General features: G+C 41.7%; 1 protein-coding gene across 5 annotated transcripts in view; it reads left to right on the top strand.

Annotated features, from left to right (window-relative positions):
• Window positions 1–24,286, top strand: part of COX16 (cytochrome c oxidase assembly factor COX16) — a 55,774-nt gene that overhangs the window by 5,961 nt on the left and 25,527 nt on the right. For 2 of the 5 annotated variants that reach the window (XM_075614200.1, XM_075614201.1), the window contains exon 3: window positions 20,020–20,082. In XM_075614200.1, coding sequence (XP_075470315.1) covers window positions 20,020–20,082 — 63 coding nt within the window. Of the gene's footprint in view, window positions 1–20,019; window positions 20,083–21,657; window positions 21,741–21,980; window positions 23,431–24,286 lie in introns of those variants that run through there. The other 3 variants (XM_075614204.1, XM_075614203.1, XM_075614202.1) reach the window with 3 other exon arrangements.

Here is a 24,286-nt window from a genome sequence, read left to right as displayed (position 1 = left end):
ATTGCACCACAATCAAACATGCGAAATATGTTACAAATATAACCAAACGTCATTTTAAATTGGGTGTAAGAGTTCCGACAGAGAACATTAGGGCCTGGATTGACTTAAAATGTCAATTTCCCCCAGAATCCTATATGAGTTTAACTTCAGAATTGTTGGTATCTTGCCCACTGAGCATGTTCTGCTCTTTTCATAAAAAGAATTGTTAAAAATCAGGATTTTCTTAATCTTGAACTTCCAATTTGAGACAACTCTGTGCTCTGGGGAGAGATCCATTTTAACCTCCCGCACACTTGGTTTTAACATCTGGTGCTCCCATAAGGAGATAAGCATTTGAAATATAAAGAACAGCGTTGGAAAGAGCAAGTATAATACCCTTTTAAAGTAAGTAAAAAGATAAAGTGGCACGTACTGTTGAAGTATTTTTTCTGATTTTAAAGACCAATTCATTAAGACATATACATGCACGGTAGTCCTATGTTACTGATCTAATATGCATGTGGGTGTTTTGGCGATTAATGCAGATCCGGAGTAAGCATTACAGCAATTTCCTTCATTATCACCATAAAGTGTTGTTCAAATACAGTACAGTACTGTAGTGAACTTTGCTACCATAGGGTAATAATAATTTTAGTACCATTTGGTAATTTGCAATTAATACTTTTGCAGCCAAAGGGGTTACATAACCCCACCCCCACAGAATAATAAATATAATTCAACATGTTTAAACAAAATTGTTAAGAATTAAGTCCTTGGTACCCTCAAGTGGCCAGCTAGGCAAAGGTTGACCCTGTACAATGTAATCATATTTATATAATGAAGTTTTTTACACTAGCCAAACTTGGAGCATATAATCTAGTAAAATAAAAAAGATAATTGCCCACTTACTTGAAAAAGGTCCTCAGACCGTTTACTAAATATACATGAGACTAAAAGAAGCACGACCCCCTCCACTCTGGTGTGAAAAGTAAGTGCAGCTGGCGGGTGTTTCACGCTGGTATGCAAGGGAGGTTGCTGTATTTTCGGTCATACGGAGGGGTGTGTTCAAGCAGCTGTATTTGCAGCAGTCTGCAATATTCAGGTACTGGGAGTATGGGGAAGGGGGAGTTCATTATACTGTATACTTCTGCTTGCCATGTGCATTAAAAATAGCTCTACAGAGCCCAGGGTGGATACTCCTCTTCAGGATCCCCTTCTAACCAGCCTAAAGAGGCTAGATCTCAATTCAGGCGTTGCATAAATCCATCGACTGACACAAATAAAGCCGTGTTCAGAATGTTTAAAAGAAATGCTGCAGAGCACTAACTCTAGTTGGAGCCTGTTGGCTCGGTTCCAGCGTTGACAGGGATTAGAACCAGCATAACTCATGGGTTAACCCAAGCTCAAACTAAAAAATATCCAAAGGAGGGAGAAAAAGCACTACTGTGCAAGAAGCTATGGACTTCTTTAAAAGCTTGAAGGCCCACGAGGCAGCCACGCCTCAGAATATGGTGACCAAACATGCGGCCTGGATGATTCCGACTCGGAACTGGAGATTTGCGACCTCAGGCCCAATACACACCAAACAAGATGTGAAAAAACTTTTTGCCAAAACCAAAAGATGTTTCAAGCAGAACTTAATTCAGCTCTCGAAGCCAACAAGGGGATTGAGAGCCTGGTAGACAGAACGAATTCCCTGGAGATTAACAAAGGTAGGTGAGATCATTATAGACCAGAGATCCACCGAAACAGCAATCCAAGACATGCTATCTCAGATCATAGATATTAATACTAAGGTGGAAGATCCGGATAATAGGTTCTGTCAGAACAGTCTCCGAATAGGAAGTCTCGGAGACGCTCATACAAGTCGACCAGTACCTGAAATGGCTCTTCAGTCTGCTTCTACGCAAGATGGGTGACTAGAAACTACAACTTGATAGGTCACACAGGGCCGTGAGTACGAGACCGAATCCCGCTGACCAACCACGTGACATGTAGTACACCTGCACTTTCAGACAAAGGAGTCCATAATGTGGGCTGCGTGCAGATGGGAGACAGTGGAAAATAGATGCCGTGTTGATCCAGATTGTTGCAGTTATCTCCCCGACAAAGAGCTCAGACCGACACAGAGGGCCTCTGGAAGCATAACATCCATTACAGGTCGGGTTTTCCCTTTAAGCTCACGGCATCCCATAACGGAGCCCTGGCCAACGTGGACGATCTGGTTGAAGACTAGGCCCTCCTGGGGCCTACGATGGACCGGGAGTACGCCACCGCAGGTTGGGTCGTCGACTCTGCTTCAGAGACCGACTTGGACCAATGTTCCAGAGTTGGCCCCTTCTAGGCCTTGGCCGAGGGGTCAGAGTTCCGCGCGCTCGGGTATTTGAGGCACTCTTATGCCCGATTACCTGACCATTGTCTCCACCCCAAAGTGGCTCTGTGGTCTGGGACCTGGCTGCCTCCAGACTTGGGACCTACTACAAAAATTAACAATTGACTTTGGAATCCATGTTGGAACCAATGAGCTGGACTTTATTGGTACAGATAAGATGTTCTAGGTCAACTAGGTAGGCTCAAAGGTTTTTTATGTAAAAGTTTATATCCGTACTAATGTTCGGTTATAATGTTAAGACTATAGCTGAGAAGGCCAAGGTGCCCATCCCTCCTGATAAAACCCCTCGATACTATCCTAGAAAAAATACTTTAATACGAAACACGGTATACCCTGTCGGGCATGACTAAGCGCTTGCACCCGCTACTCTAAGTATACAGGTATCTTGATTACCTGCTCTGTAGTTCTATTCCTTTCACTTTGAAAGGTAAATTAAACCTGGGAACAGGTCCCCACCCATTACTCCCACTTATTTCCCCCCCCCCCTTTCAATACCAACAAACCTCCTTAATTTTTTCAGACCTGATAAAAGATGGCACACTCTTAAAGGGAAATGACTCAACCTTAGGGACCCTAACCAACGAAGTCCACAATCTTTATAGACTCTACATAAAAGTATCTCCTTGAGGCACCTCGGCCCTCTTCCATGTAACCCCAAAACAGGGCCTAACCCTAGACTAGATATTAACATCTACCCCTCGAATATCAACCTCTCCATACTAACATGTCTATTACATGTATCTCACATAATGTAAAAGTCCTGAACAGTCCAGGCAAAGGAGGACAACTCTCTCAACTATAACAAAACTGCCAGTCTTGTTTTTCTACAAGAGAAAATGACGACAGCCCCTACCTTTTTGGACAAACCGTACACAATAATCTTTCCGTCATCGTCAAAACATAAGAAGGTGGTAGCCATATTAATTCACATAAATATAATATTCCAAATGGACAAAGAAACCCGGAGGGTTGATATATCATAGTGATGGATAAAATACAGGACACCAAGGTTACTTTGGCCACTGTCTACAACTCCAATGAAACTAGATCTAGCTTATGTGAGGTTTTTTGACACCTTAGACAAATGTAAACAAGGTAGAGTGATTTTAGTGGGGGACTTAAAGGAAGTCTTGGATGTCGAGCTAGATCTACCACCAACAAGGCCCAGAGTCCACACCGCTTAGCTACTAGAAATTCTAGACACCTCAACGAGACACTACAAAGTAGATCCCTGACTGACACATTGAGGGACTGCCATCAGAAACAGAAGGTTTATACTATCTTCTCAGTGTCACACACATTCCCAAATTGATTTGATCTTCTTAGAATCTGCAATGTTCCCACTAGGCATGGGATCAAAGATCCAGATCACATGGTCTGATCATGCGATTGTTGAAAATCGAATCAAAGGTCTTCTCCAAAATAGCTACTGAATAACTCCCTCATGATCGTCCGAGATGTTCTTAAGGAGTTAGGTGAGGAGTAAAAAACTTTATTCAGCATAAATGACACCCCTAGGATCTCCCCAGCACTTCTATGGAGAACCTTTAAAGCTACACGTTGAGGGGTCCTAATACAAATAGCGGCAGCAAGAAAGAGGTCACAGAACAAAAAGATTAAATCACTTGGAGGTCCATAAGAAGAAAAATTCCCCCCATCTCTTGGCAGAAATCCATAACTATAAGAGGAAAGCTCAACCTATGTCTGACTCCATAGAGAAAGCGATGACTTGGACCAGCCAATGGTTTCATGAAAAGCCAATAAAGCGGACACTGTTTGCCAATAAGTGAAACCACATTACCCAAGGTAGGAACATCCACGCAATGAAACAACACAAGGGAGAACTAACATCAATATTGATTCTTAAAAGAATTTCATAAATATTATAGTTCCCTTAATAGTGGCAGAAGTGCTGACCAGAAAGGCCCACCCCATGAATCCCTAGATGGTTATTCTAGGTTCCATTAAACTACCAAAACTAAACAATTCGGTCCAAAGTGAACTGAATCAGGAAATAGAGATGGAGGAAGTGGCTGAGGTCATTTGAGGCCCTAAAACCAAACAAGACTCGGCTTAGATGGTTATTCAAATCAATGAAATGTTCAGCAATTCTGCTCCCACATCTCGCATCTCTATAATGATATTTTAAAAGGAGCCCCATGCCAAGTGAAATGTTAAAAGTTGATATAGTTCTGATCCCAAAACAGGGCAAGGACCTATACCTTATCAATATGGACATCAAAATCAAGTCTAAAATCATGGCCTTTAGACTGAACAAATTCTTACTAACTTGATCCATCCAGACCAAGTAGATTTAATCCCACACAGAGACCGGCCTCGGATAACACAAGACTATTAATCTGATCCGCAAAGCCAATGGTATCAAAATACCCACAGTAGTACTGTGCCAAAGGGTTTGACAAAGTTGACTGGAACTTTTTATTTCAGACCATAAATGTTTTTGTACATTTCTGTCCCTCTTTGAGAGTCTGTACATCTCCCCAACAGAAAAAATTGTCTCGGGTCCAAAACAGTCAACATCCGCAATGGCACCAGACAAGACTGACAACTCTACACTACTATTTGCCCTGTGCATAAAACCAATGGCAGCCTTGATTAGGGGGTACAAAAATATTTTAGGTGACCAAGTTTGAGCCCACTCCCACAAAATCGTGCTGTCGATGGACTGTTTCTGATCTCCCTTTCAAATGGGTTTAACATAATACATAAATACGGAGACTCCAGATCAACATTTCTATATCGGAGGCCCTAAATGTAAATATTCCCAAGAGACCGTCAACTCCTTAAATGTAACTTTGACGTCAGGTGGTGGAAATCTTCATTAGATATCTAGGCATCAACCATACTATATCAGTGGGCGCCTTTTTATTTAATTATTTACTCTGGGTCCTTCTTGTTTGGTGAAGCTCTAGATTTGATTCTCAGGTATCGAGTGACGACCCTCAATTTGTGTCACAAGAAAGACCTAGGTCTTCAATTTTCCACATTTCCTAGGCGATCTTTTCATGAGGCAAGAGCCTATAGACCAGGAAAACAATATTTTAGGTCTTGGGAAGGCCTGTCTCAACAAGCCTTTCAGGACAGACCCAGACAAGTCACCTTGGAACAATTTAATACAGAAAACCATATCCCTGAAAATTATGGGTCTGTCTTCTTGTGAGTGTTCCAGTAGGGGGAAGACTAGGATACTTTCAGGAAAAATGGACTCAGAGAACATCAGACAATTGGATAAAGCAGGTAATTCTCATGGATACAAATTGAATTCAAGATGTTTCCTCAAGTATATATTAAAAATAGCAAGGTTTCCAAAGCAGCTAGCCCAAATGGCAGTAAAATCCATTAATAACTGGTCGACGTAGCCATATAAGTACCAATGAGTGAGATATTGGGGTATCAACTCACTGTTTCTTGTACCAAAACACACTGGAGGTTTCAGAACGATTCTAGACCACTCTACTAAAGTTTTATAAATATAGAGAGATTTAGACAATAATTATGTAGTAAAAATAGAAAGAGGGAGATGTTTTTTTAAATAAATCCTTTAACGATGAAGTGAAAAATTGTAAGTATGTGAATAAAAAATGTAGTGGTTCTCTTGACATTTCGACGAAATTGTTTGTGTAATATGTGCATAATTTGACTATGAAGGAGAGAAGCAATAAAACGTTGGTGAATTTTGTGTGTGTGTATATATATATATATATATATATATATATATATATATATATATATATAAACGACTTGTAATTTTGGGATAATTTACACCTTTTTAAGTACTTGTACAAAGATAACATTGCAGCAATTCAAAGACCAATGCTAATTTGTTTCAAGTAATCTTTTCTTAAATTTGGAGTGCTAATGTTACACACTACAGGCATACCCCGCATTAAGTACACTCGCGAGTAAGTACATATCGCCCAATAGGCAAACGGCAGCTCACGCATGCGCCTGTCATCACGTCCTAACAGCAATACCGGCTCCCTACCTGTACCGAAGCTGTGCGCAAGCGGGGAGACTATAGAGCCTCTTACAAATGCGTTATTTACATCAGTTTTGCACGTATATAACGATTGCAGTACAGTACATGCATCGATAAGTGGGAAAAGGTAGTGCTTCACTTTAAGTTCATTTTCGCTTTACATACATGCTCCGGTCCCATTGCGTACGTTAATGCGGGGTATGCCTGTACTTTTTTTTTTTTTTATGTGTGTATCAAATTATTTGTGAGTTTCCACGATGCAGATAATTATTTTCCCCTTGATAACATTACACAGGCCCTGTTCTTTACCATATATATATTTTTTTGATGATTCAGGCTTTGCTAGAGGAAATAAAACCCATTGCCGGTTTGCCTGTATTTCAATTATCACGTCTCCTATTTGCAATGATTTTATCTTTTATTTAATCCCAAGTGTTTGTTTTGACATGATTAAATATTGAATGATAATTCGTTGTAGTAAAACACCAGATTGTATTATGCTGGCAACCTAGCATAATAACGTGTTGCATATTAGTTTACGGAGGAGCTCCAGGGATGAGATATTTCCTGTTAGTGATTTTATCTCAGATTGGAACCAGTCTTCTTTCCACACTAGAATAAACCATATTCCCTTGTTGCATGACTTCAATGTAATTAGTTGGGTAGAAGGCTTCTCATGTTAACAAAAGAAGCAACTTTCTTAAGGTGCCTGCAACACATTGTTCTGTATGTGTAATGCAGTTTTGCGCAGAGGTTCGAAAAATGTAACTTGACAACACGGGTACGTTGCCGGAGGCCATTAGTCCACCTTGGAGGACAACGGAGGAAAGACCGCAGCTGCGAAGGATCCTCTCTGGAAGCATGGCTGTCAATCACCACTCTGCTTCCAAGAGGTGCACCCAATAATGCCTTGCCTAGCACTATGCAAGGCATTGTGGGGTGCGACTCCGGACAGCAGAGTGGGATTCACCGCTCTGCTTCCGACGTAGTTGTGGTCTTTCAGCACCACACATCACCCACAATTTTGTTTGCTGCCAAGAGATGCATGTGTCGTGTCGATTAGCAGAGAGGCGCTTGAGTGTTTTTTCTTTTAATATGTGTGTGTCTTAACCCTTTCACTATCAGAGAGGCCTAAGACAGTTTTGTTATAGGGATTTGTATAAAAAATTCCCCTTCATTAGAATGTTAAACCAGGGGTGCGCTAACTAGGGGGCGTGGCGTTTACAGAGCCCCCGCGCACTTCCCGAAGGCACTTAAATGCAGGGGAAGCGGCGAAGGCCTCTGTAACCTAAACTAAACTGCACTTATTCTTGGCTCAGGAGGCTTCTGGAGACGCTTCACCATGGCAACGCGGGGTAATGTGACGTCACGTTACCATGTGGGGGGGGGGGAGGGCGCGGAGAGGGGAACAGTCAGCAGGGGGGCACAGGAAAAAAAAAAAAGATTGTGCTCACCTGTGTTAAACAATAGGAAATGGTTACCTTTGTGCTTTAAAGTGTTGGGCTGTATGCAATATTGAATGTCAGTCATGATGTGCACTGGTATTCTATTTACATTAAAATGCCAAAAACTGACGGTACCTCAAACCCTGCATATGCAGACGATTGCTAATGCTGACCAGCTAGAAAAAAAACATCCAAACTCTGCACAAGAAACTACAGTGGGCCTCAAGAAGAAACAGCAAAGCCTCTCTCAGTATGACAGCAGACCACGGACACATGAGATATTTCATACTAACAAAATGTCTATCAACTCTGCCACTGCAAAAACAACTAACCACCAGCATGGCAGTAACTTAGCAGAATAACACACAGCCTGCCTGGGAGTTAATAACCTGTCTGGTTATGAATTGTCAACCTGAGATTTCAGTTCTTTCTAAGGGACTAACATTCTGTCCCACCACCGAAGTGGATCAAATCCAATTCTGCAGGAGATTACGACTGAAAGAATATTTCCACATAAAAGAGACTACCCATAAAATGATGGTGTACAAGAAGACGAACACATATTTCACACCACCAACAGGACGTAACGGCAATCTTGACAGCTACATAGTGAGCTTCGGATTGCATGTTTCCTCACTAGCATCAGCACAGCATAAAAATAAATAATGTACAAACTTTCCCCCACGGAGAGATCTGCAATCAAGGAACTGTGAACCAACCACTATCAAACCAGCAGATAAGGGAGGTGCAGTCGTAGTTATGCACACAAATTAATACATAGAAGAAGGCAATAGACAACACATACAGATCTACTACTGAAACTCACGCATGATTCAACCCAGGAATATACTAAACTGGTACGAGATACCAGATTTTCTCAAACTTAACATCAAACTACCATCCAACACACTACTAGTTACCATGGATGTAGAATCCCTGTACAATAACATTCCCCTCAAGGATGGCACTGAGGCATGCTTGCAATTCCTTGCAACATCTCCCCTGGATCAGAAATACAGCGCTGAAGTAATTACCAAACTGATAGAATACATCCTCTCACAATCACAACTAGTTCTGCTTCAACAAGGAAATGTACCTAGAACTAATAGGGACTGCAATGGGCAAAGGATGGCAACGTAATATGCCAATCATTTTATGGCAAATCTTGAACAGAGATTCCTAACCACATGCCTGCACAAACCTTACAAATATTACAGATATATTGATGATCTGTTTATAATATGGACAGAGGCCGGAGAAAATCTCAAACAATTTTATGAGTCCTTGAATTCATTCCAACCATCAATTAAACTCAAAATAGATTATTCTGCAAACCTAATTAACTTTCTCACAACAAAAGGAATCTGCATACACACCTAATATCCATATATTAAGGTGTCCCATTATGTGTATATATACCTAATAGCATGTCTTAGTACATACTTATTGTTTTTAATGTCCGGCTGAGTAGAAGTTTAAATAATGATTTTGATCATACATTCACCCGCTTTTATTTTCTTTATTCTCTTTTTTGAGGATATGTCTAGTCCAGTATCTCGGGTTTTACTACTGTGGATGAGATCTCAGATGACACAGTGCTGGACCTGCAACTTAAAAGCTATAGGATCTCCACTGCATTCCTTACATCTGTAAAAAGCTGACTCTGCGGGTGGAGAGTAACCTGTCTGAGATGGAGCAACTTTCAGGAATCATCCGACGTGCCGAAGGAGTTGCTCCTGGTTGGTTCAGCCGTAGCGACGTATGCGGAAACATATACGCATCTGAGCAGTGATGTCGGGCGTCCTTGGACACCGGGCGCACCTCCGTCTAACTGCCCTCCTATTGGCAGTTGGTGTTTTCTCCAAGATATGGAGTCAGCAGGCTCTCTGGGCGGCGCTATGATGTGCGTGTGTGCATAAACTGTTTGGAGTTTTGCTGAGCACATAAATATGCACCTGTGATCAATCTAAATTACGCTTCAACCTATCATGTTTGTTAGCTGTCAGGAACGTCCTGACCATCCTCACCACTTTCTTTTAAATTTAATTTGGCTCTCAGCTGTTCCTACACTCCGTGAAGAAGCTGTAATGGCAAAACACGCGTTGAGTGTGAGCTGCTGTGGACTCCAAGGCATCAAAATTTGTGCACCAGGCGCTATTGCTGATCTTTGGAACTGACTAACTTCTGGCATCGTTCCCTCTCGGTCTGGGACCACTGAAAGCAGTCAGGCTACTGAAAGCAGATCTTTGATTTCATCCAGAATCTGATGTGGGGGATAAGTATTTTACATTTTCCTACTCCTCCTGTGCTTTACAAGACTGTTTTTTGTGTGACTTTGGGGATATACCCCTTTTCAAGGGACCCACTGGGTTATCTTACCCCTCGAGAGGATCTTTTGAAAACTATCAATTTCTACATCTGGAACATGGACTGTTTGCATTCAGCTTTTTTCACATACACTTAAGTTTCTCTTTTACTTCTGGGGACTTACCCCACATTTGTGATCTATATTTCTTTGTGTGTATGTTGTGTTCATGTTACCTAGTCATCAGTCATTGTACTGTGTTTCCTTAGGTTAGGTTTATACCATTGACTGGCCGTCAGGGTGACTCTGGGTACATATTTCCCTGAGTTTCATCTTCTACTTTTAGCAGTATTACTGTTTAATATGTATGCAGGTTTTTGACTTGTCCTTGTAGTGGTTGGAAGGCACTTTATATGCCTATCTTTGGGTAGCATCTTATTGGTTTTATATGTTTTTAAATTTTATAGTTGAACATAATAAAGTGAACATTATTCTAGGGATATTTTGAGTGCTCAATTCTGAGACTTCTTGTTTCTTTTTCTTGTGCTCTAATTAACTTTTCTATATACCACAGTAACACTGAAAAAATGGCAAACTACACACATTTGTATACAAGAAACTCACAGATAGATGCAGTTACCTCCATAACTCCAGCTTCCATCCCACTCATACAAAATGACTCATCATACACAGCCAGGCTATAAGATACCACTGCATAGGCTCTGACACTGAAGACAGAAACAGACATCTCACATCCCTGACTGAATCATTCAGACAGAAGGGATACAAGCCAAAGACTATTGCCACAACATTCACAACTGCACTTAAAGCGCCACAAGATCACCTGCTCTAATACAAGAAGAAAAAAACAACCACATGCATACCACTAGTGGCTAAATACCACCCGGCACTACAGAGAATGCAAAAAATAATCAGCGATCTGCAACCCATGCTGGCAGAGGATGAAACATTAAAAGACCTCTTCCCCAAACCTCCCACCCTTGCATTCCGGCAACCACCAAACCTCCAGACAGAAGTTAGTCACTAGAAAACGTCATAATGAACTGAAGGACGCTGTTAATGGAACAAGACTGTGCAACAACACACACTGCATACATATATGCCAAGATCCCACAGCCAATCACAAACATTGAATGTTCTATGTCAAAGGAACATTTTGCTGCACATCCAGGAATGTGGTATATACAGGTGCGCCGACGAGTATTCTAAAACTTGCCTTGGAAAATCTGGGGCTATCACCAACAAGATCCATGTACATGCAGCAACATTTCAGTGGTATTTCTGCAGAGAGACTAATGGCCCATCGGATTAACACAGCAGGGGTCCCTGGCAGTCCCATTCCCCCCAGCACAGATCTGCCCCGAAACCCACTGCAGAGAGGGAATCATGTACTGAGAGGGGGGTGGGTCCCCCGACCCTCCGATTTCACTGCCGAGTCGCTGGTCAATTTCAGCAGCCAATCAATGTAAACGTCTGGACATTGATTGGCTGCTGAAATTGACGTCACGCTGCTGCACCTGGAGATCACAGATTGAAAAGACTCCCGCGGCTGCAGCAGTATCTACGCTGTACTTTGTAGCCAATGGTAGTTTCAATACTGAACACTACCATTGGCCGCCAGGAATCTGTGACGAACGCGCCTACGTAGTGTAGCGTGCTGTGAGCGGGGCCTAAGAATTATAATGCTACGTTGGTCTTTGATGAAACCAGAGTCTACTTACTGACAGACAAACATACGTTCGCTTTTTGGACTACACCAGTCTCTCACGGGTGACAGATGGAAATATGTGACTGTACATAACTTGCAGGCATACCCCACATTAACGTACGCAATGGGACCAGAGCATGTATGTAAAGCGAAAATGTACTTAAAGTGAAGCACTGCCTTTTTCCCCACTTATCGATGCATGTACTGTACTGCAATCGTCATATACGTGCATAACTGATGTAAATAACGCGTTTGTAACAGGCTCCATAGTCTCCCCGCTTGCGCACAGCTTCGGTACAGGTAGGGAGCCGGTATTGCTTTTCAGGACGTGCTGACAGGCGCATGCGTGAGCTGCCGTTTGCCTATTGGGCGATATGTCCTTACTCGCGAGTGTACTTAAAGTGAGTGTCCTTAAACCGGGGTATTCCTGTATTCAGCGTAGACTTGTAGTAGAGATGGAAGAGGAATGAAATTCTAGCGTCAATTTCAATGGCTCAGTCTGAGTGCAGTAACTTTGTTTAGCAGTCGTTAATGCCATGTTTAAGCTTTTGATGAGGCCGGATGTTTAATCTGGAAACTCCATTTGATTTAATGAAATCATTTACCTCTTAGTGTCTATATGTGATTGTGAAACCGATAATTGGATCACAGTTGCTATTCTGTACTGCCAAACGGTGGTTTAAGTCAAATCTAAAATGACAAAATTGAACAGTGTGTGAGCATGAGGAATAGGGAAATAATTTTTCATTTTTTTTTTTATTTGCTTTTATTACATCTAACATCCTAATCTTTTCTCAGAGCAGGAGGTCCCAGCTTTTTTGGCATCCATCAGTTCAGCTAATGAACTTTACACAGAGACCACCTGGCAATAAAAAAATGTTTAATTTTGCTAATTGTGTAAATATTTGGCTTCATGTATAGCAGTGGTTGTGAAGTGTGGAGCCCAGTTTTAACGGCAAGAGGATGTGTGGTCATTCCTTTCAATATGGATTATAGTTGCGCTTTCGCTGAACACTTACATGTTTTATAAAACCAGTATAAATTCAAATATCTCCTGGCAGCAATCCATGTTAAGATATTTTTTGGGGTGTGATTTTGGGCAGAACCTGGGCACAAAAATGTTTTCTCCAAAAACAAAAGTGCAAGATATAGACCACCTCTGTGTGCTTTGGCCCTGTAACAGGGGCAAACATGTTACCAACAGCTAAAACTGTCGGGTGTTGACCGCCAAGGAGTTAATCTCTGCCTGGAGTAGGCCGGAGAATTAACGAGCCCAGATGGGAGAGTGGAGGTTTAAAAGGCAGGGGGGTCCAGTCCACAGGGTTTCTGTTCCTGGACTGCAGAGGGACACTGGGTCTGATGTCACTGGGTTCATTCATTTGATTGGGAGTTAAGGGTGCTACACTTTAGCACGCCCTAAGTGCATATGGGCCAATGTTTTATCCCATCATAAATTTAAAAAAAAAGTATATAAATTGCACTAAATAGTGATGTGTGTTTAAATGTGTATCTGAATTGATGTCTTCTCTGTCCAATCACACCCCATGATCTCGCAGTTTCCTTTGCCCCGCAGCGTTACCAGAATCACTAGGTACCCCTTACATTGGTAGCTGGAATAAGGAAAATGGGGATTGGGGATACTTTGCACAAACTGCCAAAAGGAGAGTATATAGGGGTCAAGGTTGATGCATGAGATGTAGAAGTATCAGCCATCGGAGCTATCCATATGCTTCATTAAAGAGGTGTGTTTTAATATGGGTCTTAAAGGTAGAGTGAGAGGGTGCTAGTCTGATTCTGAGGGGAAGGGAATTCCAGAGGCATGGGGCAATGAGAGAGGTTTTAGGCAGGAGAGGGCTTTAGATACATAGATACAAAACGAGTTGACAGAAGACATTCTCGAGCAGAATGAAAAAGTCGCAACGGTGTATAGTGAGAAATTAGGTCTGAGATGTGAGGAGGGGGAGAAGTGTATGTATAGCCTTAAAAGTGAGGAGACTTTTGTGAGTAATACAGGATTTAATAGGAAGCCAGGAGAGGGATTTCAGCTGGAGAGACGCCGAGACAGAAATAAAAGAGAGTAAAGTGATTCTAGCAGCCGCATTTAGGATAGATTGCAGGGGAGACAGGTGAGAGGCAGGAAGGCCGGACAGTAGAAGGTTACAATAGTTGAGATGGGAGAGAATGAGGGCCTGTGTTAGAGTTTTAGCAGTAGAGGGACAGAGGAAAATACGAATCTTTCCAGTATTACGGAGGAAAAAAACGACAGCTTTTAGCTACATAGTGAATGTGAAGGAGGAGTCATGTGACACCCAATCCGCATGCTCCTGATTCTGGGTGTATGATGGTGCTGCCAACCGTATTGTCGAAGGAGGCAGTGGGGTCAGGCTTGGGAGGAAGTATGAGGAGCTCCGTATTTGACATGTTTTGAGTCGGCAGAGAACCATTCAGGATGATATAACGAAGAGACATTCAGAGAATTGGTCTGTACAGCAGGTCAGGGGTTGAAAAGTGAATGTGTGTCATCAGCATAGAGGTGATATTTGAAACCAAGAGATGTGATGAGGTCACCTAGAGAGAGCCTGTAAAGAGAAGTCCCAGGACAGACCCCTGGGGTAGACCCACAGAGAGATCGACAGATGAGGAGGTGTTGTTGGCAAACAAGGCACTGGAGGTATGATGAAAGGTAGGAAATCCAGGATAGAGATCTGTTACGGATACCGAGTTTGGAATGTGAAGAAGAGGGGAGTCCACAGTATCAAAAGTAAGATGAACAGCGTGTAATGACCTTTTGTCTTTGGCAGCATGGAGGTCATTTTGTTATTTTAGTGAGGGCTTTTTTGGTGGCGTGAGCAGTGTGGAAGACAGATTGTAGAGTATCCAGGAGAGAATAGGAGCTAAGAAAATGGAGCAAGGAGTTTAGAGGCAAAAGGTGGAGGGAGATGACGATAATTGGAGGTAGGGTCAAACTTGCTGTTTTTGAGCAAAGGTATAACTGTTGCTTGAAGGAGGTGGGAAATGTACCAGAGTAGAGGGAGGAGTTTAAAATGTATGTTAGGGTATTGGTGTAGGAGCGAGAGGCTTGAGGGAATGGGGGTAAGTGGTAGAGGGAGAAGACATCAGCAGCGACACATCCTCCTCCGTGACAGGAAAAAAAAGAGTGCAGGGAGGAAAGTTAGGAAGAGGCGTAGAATATGTGCAAGATACCGAGGGGATGTCTTGGCTAATGGAATCTACCTTTGTCTTAAAATAGTCAGCAAAGTCCTGAGGTGAAATGGAGGAAGAAAAACGGGTAACAGACAGTGGTTTTAGTAGAGCATCAAAGACAGAGAAGAGGCTTAGTGGGCTAGACTTATGAGTGTTGATTAGTGAAGAAAGTAGGGTTGTTTAGCCTGGTAGATGGCAGAGTTGAGACACAATAGGACAAATTTGTAGTAAAGGAATATTGCAAGAGTATGAGATTTCCTCCAGAGGCTTGCAGGAGTAGAGCATGCGTGTATTGCAGTTTAGCAAGGGTCTGGGGTTAGAAGGGCGAGAGCGGCAGAGAGAGAGGGGCATGTAGATCAAGAGAGGATAGTGCAGAGTTGTAGTTCATAAACAGGTTGTCGAAGTCCATAGTGGAGGAGCGCAAAGAGGAATCGAGAGTCGGTAGGTTAAAAGAATGCAGGTCTTTGCAGAAATGAGGAGGAGGTTGAGAAAGCGAAGACTGAGAGAGAGAAAATGAGATGGTCGGAGAGAGAGGAAATGGAGAAATCGGAGAGAAGTTTTTTGTGAAAACCAGGTCACGGTAGTGGCCATCCTTGTGGCGGCAGTCCATTGGGGAAGGCCAAAAGAAGAAGTTAGCTAGAGAAAGCGTAAAGTCAAGGGATAGACGGGTCATCAATATGGCAGAGAATTCCACTAAGAGAAGGAGTCACAGGAGGGGAAGGAGAGACAAATTCAAAGTCCGAGAAACCAGGGGGATAAGTAGAAGTAGATGGGCGATAGATGACCACCATTGGAAGAGGGACAGGAGAAAAAAGCTGGACAGTGTGAGCCCCAGAGGAAGGAAAAGAGTGGGAGGTATAGGAAGGGTTTGGTAATGACAGTTTGAGTGGAACACCCCATCTCCACCCCTACCATCATGGTGCAGTGTGTGGAAGAAAGAAAGGCCACCATAAGAAGGGCAGCTTCCAATGCAGTCAGATTGAGTGAGCCAAGTTTCCGTTATAGGAAAAAGGAGCAGTGAGAGAAAAATAAGTCCTGTACAGAGATGAACTTGTTCAAGAGGGAGTGAGTATTCCAAAGTGTGAGGAGGGTGGTTGGCAGGGGATGGATATTAGGTAGGAGGGGTTTACACAACAAGTAGGTAAAGTTAGATGTGGGAGGCGCAGACAAGAGCATGTAGAAATAAGTAGACAGAGAAGAAACAATGTTCCATTGATCAGTGCTCCCAATTCTCGGCTACAAAATGGCAGTCTGTTCACTGACGAAACAATAAACAATAAATTTGCTTGGAGAAGGGACTATTTAGGCATCATGGAGTCTGGTATACATTCAAAAGTTTATGCTCAGAAAAAGGGAAGGGACTTGTGTTTCATTAAATTGATTTTAATCTAGCTTCAGTATTGTAGCCCTTCTATTTTTGCCGCTGTGCTCTGTTTTTTTCTGTACCGGATCCTCTGCAAGTAGAAATAATGCAGGGGCTGGAATAGGGAGAGGGATCCCCAGAAGCAAGGAGGAGAAGCATGGAAAGAAAATGTGTGAGGATGATTTGTAAGGGTGTGTTTTAGTGCAGTGGGTATTGCTGAGTAGTGTCAGAGGGCGCAGATAGAAATGGAGTTCATGTGAACTGAGAAGTGTAGAAGTTAAGGAGAGATGGGGATATATGGATGGTAGAAAAAAAAAGTGTCGTTTGGAAAGAAGTGTGGATAGAGCAAATATAAACAGTAAAGGAGGCATGGCAGCGGAAGTAGTGCTAGTAGAGTTTTGAGAAGTGAGGGCTTAATAAAGTTAGGATAAGGGTAAACAATGTGAAAAATAATTAATATATGAGTGGTAGTGCTATAAAATGTTCATTTGTAGATTGCTGTTTCTTCTTGAGTCTTTGATAGATGTTTTCCTGGCCAACTCAGTTCAGCTCTAGGAATAACTCCATATCACTTATCCACGGGGCACTGCAACCCCTTGCAGTGATGTCACCATAGCAAGATAGAAGGGTGTACAGTATATATAGCTCCACCCAATGTTCTAGAAATAGGTTCTTCAGAGTTCAGATGGGGGTCCTGACTGTGAGTCCTGTAAATAGGTTTGTGTGTATTAAGAAGTGTTCTGTCACAGCTTGTTTTCATTTAAGAAACGTGCCCTTTAAGTAAGTGCCAGTAGTAAGGATCCAATATTGTTCTCACTATTAAAAAGGTGAAATCTTGCTCTTGATATGAGTTCTCTGTATAGTAAGTTTGGAGTTTGGATCATCCCATTCGGAAGATTCCTAGTGCAATCCTGATCGCACAGTTATGGAAAAGTATGCAGTACCTAGTCGTGGGCTACTAACTTCGAAGCCCAAAGTGTATTCCTGAAAGGCCCATTCGTTGCATTACTATCTCTATGCACGAGACTGCCAATTTATCCCTTACTACGGGTGACAAGTATAAGTACAGGCAGTCCTCGGTTATCCAACGGAATCCGTTCTGGAAGTAGCGTTGGATAGTGAAACCGTTGTAAAGTGAGTCCCATGTTAATCAGTGGCGGTGAGCGTTGGATAACGCATTCCGGCGTCCAAAAACAGCCCTTAGGGTTGCGTTGGATATGCCATTCGTTGTAAAGTGAAACGTTGGATAGCGAGGACAACCTGTATCTACCTGTATCTCCCCAGTGTAGGCGTGAGAACTACCAGGGAAATGAAGTCCATAGTAATATGTTTAGCAATGCGATTTCTGTCAAGTGAGATGTATATCAATACCTATGGAGCCTTTTAGACTAATGTCAAGTAAAGCTCCGTTTGTGCTACAAAAGTTCCTAACGCCGATCCATTTCTATCGCTTATTCACGCCCAGCCTGTACCCACCCAGCACCCTGAAACGGTATGAGAGACTGAGCACTGCCACTGTATACAGTGGTAAATCTGCTGTAACCTCCTTTTGGAGCCAGATAAGCGGGTTATATATAATTGTTTTTTCTTTTTCTTATACATATTTCTCCTTGACACCTTTCTCTATTTTAGCGCACGGAGTACTATCTAGTGGGATCAAATAAAATGCCATGGTGGCAATATGGCACGCAGAAAGCATAATAAAATAAATGTATAATAGTACAAGCGGAAATGTAAAGTAATTGTACGTTTGTGTGCACATGAAACAGACGAGAACAGTTCTCAACACATCAGATCATTTGAAATTAAATGCATTTCAATGTTTCCGTTCAATTTTGGTCTCTTTATCTGGTAATGATGGCGTCAGAACAAAAACCGTCAGGCTATTCAGTAAAGCGCCAGAGTGCCGATTGGGCACGTAAAGTCGCATTGACTTTTTTTCAATGAGAGTTTTGACACTAGAACAGTGTAAAGAATAAGCCCCAAACACTCAAAAACACGTATCACAAAAGAGGTTAGATAAAGTTTGTAAAAACATGCATTTGTTTACAATAACACAAAACATGCCAATTTGTAATTTCACCTACACTTAACTTCATAAACATGCCGTTATTTCATTTTGGTCTCAGAGGGGAATGCTGCTTTATTTCAGTAATTGGGGAAATGATTTAATAGTTTGCTTAAACTGTAATCTTCTTTTTTTTTTTTTTTTTTTTTTTTTTTGGAGGGGGGGAGGGAATTTGAGATGCAATGTAATCTGAAAAATACTGAGTCTGTTTTTAATTATGATTTTTTTTTTCTTAGACATAAATATTGAACGGGTAGCCGGCAAAATCATTATTTTCTTTGAAAAAGTAGGTTTGAATTAACCACCCTTTAGCATAATCAGAAAGGCCTTTGAATCATTGTATGATTGTAATGATTATAGATGATAAAATGATTCAAATGTCTCTTGGACTATGTTAAAGTATGTTGATGTGCATCAGGAATCCGGTCTATTGCATCTGTGCTGGTGTTTTGATACATATATGCAGATGTAGCAAGATTCATTGTCCCCAGCACCGGGGCAAACTGCATGACCGTGTCTGCCCCAAGGCTGGAGGGTTGGCGCTGAGGGGGGCAATCCAGAAGAATGGTCCCTTCCCTCGCGCAGCGTCACTGCAGCAGCACCATCAGCAGAGTCGCAGCTTTTTGCTTTTTCAGCCGCGACACCGAAGACCCCTCCCCCCTCCTTCCCCTTCCCCCAGTCGGAAATACAGCTGGGCAGGGAGAAAGTGAAATAAACATCATAGTAATAAAATCCCCAGAAGAGGAATGGAGTAATCTGCAGGTTTGATTGTGGAAGAGGTGAGAGACCAATATATATGTATACGATGCACATTCATTCATTCATTATAGTTGGACATCGGAGAGAGACTGCGTGAGATTCCCCCACCCTCCCCACGGGCTTCTCCTGCACTGCTGGGAGAGCCTAACACACAACACACACACCCCGAAGTGACGCCGGGTTCAGGGTCAGCTGGGAGAGTTATCTCAACTCTCCCACTCCGGCTGACGCGGAACCCCTGATCGCAGCGGCCATTTTATTTTAAAATTGCGATCCCGGTTATAACACAGTCTAATTATGGGGGCCCCGAGCACCGCGTTATAACTGGGTTCAGTTGTATGTATAACAAAAATGTACCCTATTATATTTAACAGCCTATATTTTGTTTTAAAGTTGCCTATAAAGACTAAAATGAAGCCCCCCAGATAGGCAGCAATGTGCTTAGAAAGGAATTCATCATTTTGTTGAGGTATGGTACCCTTCATTGGATATATCTTAATATTTTCTTGCTCTTTAATTCATTGCAGGTCACTCATAAACTAAGGTTTAGAGCATATGTCTTATACAGAAGGCATATTGCGTGGGAAGTAAGAATTTGTTGTATTTCCGTTCAAAACATTTTATTTGGTTCAAATCTAAACAGCTTACAAATGGGTCTCTTTAGTAAAGGAAATGTGTATGTTGTAGAGTGGATTTCCAGAAATGTTGAATTAAATGTCAGGTTTCTTGTAAAATGTAATCTTGATATATTCTTTTTATTTTCATTTAACTGCAGATTGACCCAGCTTTGGAAGGAATAATCAAGAAGAATAAAGTTACACTGGAATCGGAGTTCGAGGTATGTTACCAATTTTCTGGTTTTCCAAAAAACAGACGTTTCTCTCTCATTTTTCAGCCCACAGAGAAGAGTGGTTGGGTGTGCCTGTCTCTCACTAACATTACACAAAACCCACTGCATTTGGTTTGCCACTTTACAGCTATATACAGTACATCTTTGACTGTGTAGCTTATTTCAGCTGATCTGTGATTGTATGGTAAACAAGAAAAATGCCGCCCACGTTCAAAGAACAACATTAAAAAGTTATAAAAGCAACTAAAATCGCAGTCCATGCAGAACCTGCTTTATAAGCTTTTTATGTGCATTGAAAATTCTTAGTGTCTCCCAAAGCTCGTACATGTATAAATGAAGCTTACATTTTTAATTCACCCTGCAGTTCATTTCTATGGGCTAGATAGACATTTGATTATTTATCTAGGCTGTGGTACGTGATTGCTCTTCCACTGATTAAAGTGGGATTCCAGCCAAAACAGAGTGTCAGAATAATACACATTTTGGCAGGAGTTCCCTCCAACTCGATTTTCTAGCTCTATTTCATAAGATTTAAAAATGGTAAAAAATGGTGTATTGTCTTAACAGTACTGCCGCTGTACGCAGAATTTTCCACATTAGACCAGCACATGCACAATGCGTCACTGTTTTGAAAAGATTGCAATCCGATGTTTAAGGCACATAGATCATTGACGTGTGCATTCTTTTATCATGCAGTATCAAAATGTAGAAGGGGTTTTCTTTGTATGAAACACCTAGTTTATACGTGATATAAATCTATAATTGCGTTGGTTCACTCTGTTCTGCACCTATAAGCAATGTTGGGGCCCATCAAAAGAGGTAATTTATCATTCCTACATGTGTTTTTTTATTTTATTTAATGAATTAACTGTTGTCATCCCTGGCATCCTCCTGGTTGTATAACCACAGATTTTTCCACAGGTGGGTAGTAGACAGGTAACACGATTAACCGAATATAACCATGGTATGGTAATACAAGAAGTTGGAGATAGTGCAGACTGATACAAAAAAGCTTTATAAAAGTAATCATAGGTAAAAACACTCACATTGAGTTTGATCAAAAAAGACATTTCGATCAACAAACTGACGCCGGCGGCTAAAGACTGGAAACGGTTTCTTCTCCTCCAGCTCTGCTAGTCTCACGCCCCTTCACTCTGCGCTTGGGGATTGGATACCCGGATATTGAACCGGAGACGAGTTCCTCGATCAGACAGGAGGTACTGAGTGTAGTGCCCTGCTTCGTAGTCACACTCAACGCGTTTCAACTTTACAAGTTTTCATCAGTCTGTACTGAATTAACTATTGTCATCCCTGGCATCCTCCTGGGGCACAGAGATAAATTCTATTCTAGAGAAAACAATATGGCAAACCGGTTATCCTAGCTCAAGCGAGCCAATAAAAAGTTGTGATGTCATTGGACCTGGACATCCTGGCTTCATATTGGTTGACACATTTGGATGACTGAGTCCTCTGGCAAATTATTTGCAAATATCTAAACATTTTAGAGGAGGGTACTCCTTTTTCGTTAACATAATTTGGAGTGGCAATTGTGTTCTTCCCTAGAAAATGAACAGAAATCTGATCACATTCACAGCACTTCACAACCGCTACCTGCGTGCCGGCCCCTGTATCATCCAGGCATAAAGGTACCCCACATCTTAATGCATTGTTATTCAGAAGAGGACTTGTATGTCTGGTGACTTGGGGAAAGAAAGACACTCACATTTAACCTATTAAATATGGATCTTCCCCTTTAAATGATGTATCCCTTCAATACAGGGATTTAAAAAATAAATAAATAATTGTTATTAGACACCAGTACTGGAATCTCTAAAAGAATATAATTAATAATTTGCTTTTCTGCTGTCATTTTTTCTTCTTTCCAGCCTACCCATATGTGACACATTTTTAAACATGTACATTGATGACTGCTTCTGTTTTATTGTGTTGTCTTCTGTTTTCATGGGGAAACAAAGAAACCTGGCAGGAGAAAAATCTGTCAAAAAATCAGAGCACAACTCCCCAAACCAGCCAAGATTTGTCCTAATTATTATGCTTTGTGGCATGGGAATGATTTATTACCCATTTCATCACACTGTACTTAGCTGAGCGAGTTGTATTTGTTCATCTGCAAACAATGCGTCTTTTTCAAATTTGTTTTCATCGGTAGCCAGCTTCTCTCCTGACCCCCCCCCCCCCTTCCCCCCAGAAAGTCACAGTAACTGTCATCACTTGCTGCTGTTCACTACCAGAATCGCTGCTAGAAGCTCATATTAGATCTTATTCAACCAGAGCAGTTTCATAAAGCCTTTGGCCAGCCATCCAAGGCTGCCAAAAACGGTTTGTTACATACCTTTGCTGTTAAGTGGCAGTGTGCAGGTCCTAAGTACGCCTGTCCACAACTGTTGCGGTTGTTTACAACACAGATGTCTTATGGAGGTATGTTTCTAAGATATATTTCTAAAGCCTTTTTAGGTCCTTGCTAGAGAAGATGCTCCTAATCTAGTAAATTTGCTCTAATGGGAAACTACAGCGATCTCAGCCCTTGGAAAGGTTCACACTTGCATCATCTGAGGCTGACGTTTGAGCTGGTGGTAATTTACCAATTCTGTTTGATTCCTTATCTGTTTTTTCCTCCTCGATATTACCAAGATACGCCCTTTCCTCTGTTGCTTGACTGCAAAAACTGTGAGACAGACCCTCATTCTCTCGTCTCCCCTGCTGAAATCCCTCTCCTGGCTTCCTATCAAATCCCGTAGCACACACTCAATTCTCCTTCTCACTTTTAAAGCTTTACATTCTTCTGCTCCTTCTTACATCTCAGCCCTAATTTCTAGTTATGCACCACCCCGACTCATGTGTTCTGCTCAAGGATGTCTTCTCTCTAGCCCCTTTGTATCTAAAGCCCTCTCCCGCCTTAAACCTTTCTCACTGACTGCCCCACACCTCTGGAATACCCTTTCCCTCAATACCCGACAAGCACCCTCTCTACCCACCTTTTAAGACCCACCTCAAAACACACTTGCTTAAAGAAGCGTATGAGTAGCTCCATGGCTGGTAATTAACACCTCATACATTAACCTTTGCCCCCTGCAGACACACTTACCAGAACGCCCACCTACTGTCTCTGTACGTTCTTCCTACCAACAAATTAGATTGTAAGCTCTTCGGAGCAAGGACTCCTTTTCCTAAATGTTACTTTTATGTCTGATGCACTTCTCCCCTTTGTGTTATTTATATAAATTGTTTTTTATATCATTGTCACATGTATTACTGCTGTGAAGCGCTATGTACATTAATGGTGCTATATAAATAAAGACATACATACATTCATAATCGCACTGGCCTATTCTAAACGGTATTTCCTCTCTTACTCTGATTACAAAATACTCCCATCTAAAGTGTTGTGCTAGTTGAACCTCCTACATGTTTGTCTCTCCTTCAAGATAAACAGGATGTTTCCTGTGTATCGATACTCTAACATTTGATGTGATCTCTGAATTTTCTCTTGAGTTAGTGTCCAGCAAAAAAGTTTATTTCTCACATTTTAAAGTTGCAATCCCCTCCAGAAGCCTATATGAATGTATCTCATATAATGTTAGTATCCTGCCCTCTGAGCATGTCCTGCTCTTAATTTTTTTTTTAAATAAATGCTTTTTTAGTGTTAAAAAAAAGTATGATTTAATCTCTATCTTCTTTTGTTACCATGATAACTTTTACACTGCACTGGGCTCTGGGGAGAGCTCCATTTAACGTCCCAAGCTCTTAATATTTCATAAGCTTCTATCTCCTGAACAGGGAATCGGGTTTCCAAAATAAAAATAGAATTGGATAGGGCAGAAAGATCTCTTAAAGGGAGTAATCAAGGCAGAAAAAAGGCAATTCGCACGGATTGCTGCTTTAACCCTGTAAGTGCCAGAGGGACCATATACAATAAAGGGACTTACTCTGTACCCGCCGAAGCAGCCGATTGATATGTTTTCAGGGGAATTTCCCCCATTTAAGTCGGTTGGGAGTTTTGGTGGATATAGAGTTAGCCTGAAAGTCTGAAAATGCAGCTTTGACGCAGAGAAAAGACATTTCAGATCTCTTCCCACGAAAATAAGTTTACACTTTAGTTAATCCTGATGTCTCAACTAATCCTATCTACCCAGTGCTTGCCCTAAAGGCTAGTAAGGCATTGCCATGCAAT

Source organism: Ascaphus truei, chromosome 9, assembly GCF_040206685.1.
Source record: "Ascaphus truei isolate aAscTru1 chromosome 9, aAscTru1.hap1, whole genome shotgun sequence".
Lineage (NCBI taxonomy): Eukaryota > Metazoa > Chordata > Amphibia > Anura > Ascaphidae > Ascaphus > Ascaphus truei.
The sequence above is the reverse complement of the archived record's forward strand: the minus strand, read 5'-3'. Positions and strand labels throughout refer to the sequence as shown.